The 6000-nt window shown below is 33.4% G+C and overlaps 1 protein-coding gene across 1 annotated transcript; it reads right to left on the bottom strand.

Annotated features, from left to right (window-relative positions):
• Positions 1–1993: 1993 nt before the first annotated feature.
• LOC111784934 (uncharacterized) lies at positions 1994–3196 on the bottom strand. Its single transcript, XM_023665472.2, has one exon. The coding sequence runs from the start codon at positions 2878–2880 to the stop codon at positions 2131–2133; it is 750 nt and encodes a 249-aa protein (XP_023521240.2). The 5' UTR covers positions 2881–3196; the 3' UTR covers positions 1994–2130.
• Positions 3197–6000: the final 2804 nt, after the last annotated feature.

The raw sequence follows: 6000 nt of genomic DNA, 5'->3' as shown, positions 1-6000 counted from the left end.
CCTTTCAATGACCTCCTGATCCTAGGTTTGAACTACACATGAGGGTGCAAGTTTTCACAACTTTTGTTTTGTTTAATGTCTAGCATTTCTCGTGTCTTACATACGTGTGATGCATGTCATCTTGGAGCAGGGGTTTGACTTACTCGCTACACATCATTATAGATTTCCTTCAATTTACCTAAGGCTGGCACGTGTCCCTAGTGTTGTGCAGGTGTGCCTCCCTTCAAACCCTCCTTAGTACAAATGTTCATTTACCTGCACGGCTACGGCCTGTGGGGACTCACCCCGAACAAGGAGGGATTCCCCGTTTAGATGAGGAATGGAGAGGGAGTAGAAAACATTTTTTTCGTTAGATAAATGGGGTCGGGATGAGATTCTATTCCATGTCCCCGTCCTCACTTAATTCCGTTCCCCCATTTGACTTAATATAAATATATTCATATCCACCCCGCTTAATATAAATATATTTTAAATATATATATGCTTTTCGGCTATTTAAAAAAGAAAAAAATCAGTTAGTTTTGACTCTAATTATAATATTTAAACTAAAAATTAATAGTTAAAAACTATGTTGTAATATTCAAATTTGAATGTTTAGAAACGACCTTAGTAGAACATTATTTATAAAATATATCGATTTATTAGTTTTTTTTTTTTTTTTTTTATCACAATTTTTCAATGAAGGTTATATTGAAAAATGAAAAACTTTAAAGTAATTATTTTTAAAAAAAATAATAAGCGAGAAAAATTATATGTGAGGAACCCGATTCCTACAAATTTTCAGCAGGGAATCTTCACTCCAATCCCTGCAAAAATAAACGGAAAATTTCGTGGAGATGGGAAATGAGATATGTAACAGGGATGGGGACAAGGAAGACTTGAGAGATGGGGACAAGGAAGACTTGAGATCTGCCTACGCTTTTCCATATTGTTCTTAGTATTCCAACAATTCAAAAAAATTAACTACATTCAATTTTGTTAATTAGGGAAGAAATTAATCGCAATCAATACGGGGACCAAAACTAAAATATTATTGTTCTTGAGGTTCGATAAGAACTCTAACTTCAGGTCGGTTTCTCGATTTATTTACAAAATATGTTGCAAAGTAAGTTTCAATCTATTTTGAACTATTTTAGGATCCTAATACTCAAATAACACCATCTATCTGAAGGAAAACGAAACCACATCCTCATTTCTGGATCGATTTGGATGATTCAAGTACATAAAGTCAATTGTCCTGACAGTCTTGGGCGGAAAACACCTCCAAAAGGTGGAATCAACAAGTCTATCACAGTTACCTTATTTCCATACCCTCTTTTCTCTCTCTCTCATTTTCTTTCCCTTTACTTCTTTCTTTTTCTTTGTTTCTTCCTCCATCTCTAATTAGTTCATGGATTGACCATAGTACCCCTATGAAGTTGACTTTGACTCATCTTTTTATCTTTCCACTATTTTCTTTTATACTTTTCTTGGGTTTATAAGAATGTTCTAAACACTTTTCCTACCATATTTTGAAATTCGGCTACTACAACCTTCAATAAAATTTATCAAGAAATTAATTTTTATCGGATTTAGGTGTTACATTCCACCCTCGATTAAAAAAAAAAAAAAAATTGACCACCTATTTATAAATTGTCATACAGTTTGCATAAGAAGTGAATAATAACATGTAATATTACTTTTTGAAGTGTATTTCATTTCTCTCCATAAAATTGAATCAATCCATTTTTGCTTTGTATGATATAAATATGAAAATGATGAAAGTTTAATAATAATACTCAAAAAATAAAGATAATACAAATCCAATGCAATATAATAAAGAGACAGAGATAAAGATAAAGATAAAGATAAAAGATAAAGATAAAGTTAAAAAGGGGGGGATCCCCGAATATTAATACCCATTTCAAACCCTCTTGAAAGGAAACCAATTATTAGGAGAAAGAGAGGGAATGGGAGTTCCACATGGAATTATGACAAATCATGGAGAGAAAAAAAAAACGAAAACAAGGCTTCAATCAAAGTTGAAAAGAACAAAGAGACAGCCCATAAGTTTTTAATTATTGAGGAACAACAACAAAAATGAAAATGAATATAAGAGAACAGTGAATCGAGATGGGCGTAACTCTTTGTTTATTTGTTCTTCTTTTTGTTCTTTCCATTGCAAAACAGAGAAGCGAATCCAAAAAAACTCACAGTTACTTTGGAAATGTATGGCGGAGGGAGGTTGAGAAGAGGACTCATTATTCGAACTCCATTTCCATTGTTCGCCCCGAAATTCCTCCTCGTCGAAGGCTTCTGAGAGCAGGAATTTGCGAAATACGAGTTGGAGCAAGAAGATACCGACGATTTTGTACTCGAAATCGAAGGCTGTTTCTGCAAATTCAAAGCCGAACCAGTGGAGTTGCTTCTGGAGAGAAAATGCAAGGATCGTATCAAACCTCTACTCTTGGAGGTTTCGCAATTGAGACTACTGCTTCGCTTGAACTGCCAGAACGACGATTTGGATTGCGGTTTCTCCTCCGCATCGAAACTCGCGGATAGAAGTTCTTTCAGGCTCTTCTTCTCGGAGGAGACTGAAGTTGTCGGTGGATGGGGAGGAATTGGAGGAGTCGATTCGTTAGGTTTAGAAACGATCGATTTCTTGATTTCGACGGGGAGAATTTTTCCATTGCAGAAAAGCTGATCCGCAGAGGAGAGATCTTGCATAAGAAGATTGCCAATGCAGAAATCGAAATCGGATTCCGGAAGAGTTAAATCCAAGCGACCGCGGTTGCAATCGGAAGAAGAAGGCAACGAATCGGCCTGGTTCAGATCATGCGAAAACGAGATTCTCGGACTGATTCCTAGAGTGGAAATCTCAGAGCAAACTTCAATCGCCATAAAGGTTAGCCAATAAAGTCGCCTAATCCGAACGAACCGCAGCAGCAGATTGAAAACGAAATTGTGATTTGAATTTGCGGAAGAAAAGAGTGAGAAACAGCAGATTTGTTCCGTAGTTCTTCAGGGTTTTGGGGAGGACAAAATGGGCATTACCAAGATCAGAATGTTCTGTGGGAATTAGGAGGACAGAAAGGGGTTTCCGATGGAAGTGAGATTATTATTATTATTATTATTATTATTATTATTATTATTATTATTTTATTTTATACGATGGAGTTACAAAAACACTGAAAAAATAAAATAAAATAAAATAAAATACCCAAATGGAAATCAAATTTGAATGTAAGAGGACGCTCAAGATTTGATGTTTCCCATTATTAAAACAAAATACTATGATTTCATTTGACATTTTTTTTTTAATTTATTATAACAATTAAAAATGAGGGTTTTTTTTTTTTTTTTTTTTTTTTTTTTTTCATTTTCGATAATATTGACGTAATTGTTAATTTTTTCAACAAAAATAATATTGTTTAAATTATCAACTTTTACTCACACCATCCTAAATTTTTTAAATTGGGTTGGTTTAAGTTGTTTGAGTTATCTATTTTTTTTTTATTTTTAATAAATTTTGTTTACCCGATCAATTCGATTAGGTACTCGCCATCTATTTTCAATTGTTAACCCTCGACCACACGAAAAAACCATAGTTTAACTTCGACAAAAAAAACTAAAAAAAAGCTCTGCCCTCTCTATTTATCAAGGATGGAAGGGCGAAGCCTTTGTGTACCCTCTAGTCAAGAATTGAAGCCTCACAATCACTAGCCTTTACTCTCATGTCTTTCTTTCCATATTCTAGTGTCCTACGAGTAGAGGATTCATATAACATTTATTTATTTTCAAATATTTAGTAAAAATTTAGAATTCAAGTTTAATATATTTTTAAAAATTTGTTAAAAGAATAAATAATAAAATACATAATTATTAAATTAAATAAATACTCAAAAACTGTATATTTTAAAATAAAAAGTAAATAAATTTGAGTTGATTCCATTAGACCCAACTTAGTTATAGAAAAATTCATTTTTATTTATTTGAACCTAATTTCACTCAAATAAATTTATAATTCAATTCAAACCCATCAAATTTTTTCATATCAAAATTTTCTTGATTTGATTTATTTTGTTTGAGAAAACAATGTTGAAGGAGAAAAGTTGAGTGATGAAATTTGAGGTAAAGAATTTAATGTGATTGTGAATGGAGGGGTATATCTCATTTGATGGATTATATTTTTGCTTTAAAAATTATTGCAAAAGACAATTTTTTTAATCACAAAGAGTCACACTCAAAATCAACTTTTCTAAAGATAATCACATGATTTTTGCGTTTCAATTTTTTTTTTTTTTTTTTTTTTTATTTACAAAATTTTTAAACACGATCTACTTAGTTTACTAGTCCTACCTTGTTGCAAAATAATTTTGTCGTGCATAGCTCATTACGAACTCCTTTTATCAAGAGTAGCTAATAGTTTGTGAAGGTGTATATAAAAATGTATAAAAATATCACAAGTATCGGTATAAGTATACACTATTACTATATTGATGTAATGGGCCAACCTCACCGCTAGTAGATATTGTCTTCTTTGGACTTTTCTTTTCGAGCTTTCCCTCACTTCTCCTCAAGGTTTTTAAAATCTATTTATTAGGGAGAGATTTCCACACCCTTATAAAGAATTATTCGTTCTCCTCCCCTATCGATGTGGATCTCACAATCCATAAAGAAAAGAATGTTTCGTTCTCCTCCCCTATCGATGTGGATCTCACAATCCATAAAAAAAAAGAATGTTTTGTTCTCCTGCCCAATTAATATGGGATCTCACAATTCACCCCATTTCAGGGCCTAGTGTTCTAACTAACATTCGTTCCTTTCTCCAATCGATATGGGACCCCCCCCCCAATCAACCCTTTTAGTGGTCAGCGACCTTGCTGTCACACCACCTTGTGTCCACCCCCTTCGAGGCTTAGCCTCCTCGCTAGATCTCACAATCCACCCCCTTCGGGGCCCAGCATCCTAACTAGCATTCGTTTCCTTCTCCAATCGATGTGGGACCACCAATCAACCCCCTTAGAGGCCAGCATCCTTGCTGTCACACCGCCTCGTGTCCTCCCCCTTCGAGTCTTAGCCTCCTCGCTGGCACATTACCCAGTGTTAGGCTCTGATACCAATTGTAATAGCCTAAGCCCACCGTTAACAGATATTATCCTCTTTGTAGTTTCCCTTTCCGGTTTTCCCTCAAGGTTTTTAGAACATGTATGCTAGAAAGAAATTTTCACACCCTTATAAAAAAAAATGTTTCATTCTCCTTCCAACGTGGATCTCACAATTGAGTAATAATTAGAATATTGAATTCTCAAGGAACTAATTTTTTTTTTTTTGGGTTACTTTTATTGCTAAAAAAAAAAAAAAAAGTTAAAGTGTCGTTAAAAATGTGTTGATGAGTGTATAATGTTAAAAAAAAAATGCAAAATAAAACTATGATGTCCGAAACCATAGGTGAATAAAAAATTTAATAAGAGTGAGGTTAGACTAGCTAAGTTGATTACTTCCATAATGATTTTATAGATTTGTTAACGAAGCTCTCGAGAAGAATTATTCATAATCCTTTCGATACATAATACACAATGTATTTTACTAATAGCAATTTTTAATAATTAAAATTCAGTCAGCTAGTTTAACTATATTTACCTCCCTTAGCTCTCCATAGACATTTGTCCCCTTTCTTTTATGTTGTCTCAGCTTCCAAATTATGGTATACTTTTCCTTCTTTTCGTGTCCCGCTCCTATTAACGATCGTTCTTTTTGGAACCTTTGCCTTTTTGTATTGTTTCTTTTCTCTCATTTATGAAAAAAGATTAGTCATCCATCTAAGCAGCCTCCTATTAGATTGTTAATAATTCGTGTCGATTCAGATAAAAATCTCGTGTGTCATCCTTCAAAAAAATGTTTTTAATACATGGTTTAGTAAATTGGTCCAAACATGTCTAGATTTGCTATGATACCATGGTTCAACATAAATGGTGGTTATTTTGTAACATAAAATCAATTAAGTATATAATGCACTAT

The sequence above is a fragment of the Cucurbita pepo genome, chromosome 1 (assembly GCF_057944985.1).
Source record: "Cucurbita pepo subsp. pepo isolate OVF chromosome 1, ASM5794498v1, whole genome shotgun sequence".
In the NCBI taxonomy this organism is placed as follows: domain Eukaryota; kingdom Viridiplantae; phylum Streptophyta; class Magnoliopsida; order Cucurbitales; family Cucurbitaceae; genus Cucurbita; species Cucurbita pepo.
Note: the sequence above shows the minus strand (reverse complement) of the source record. Positions and strands in the feature narration are given on the sequence as shown.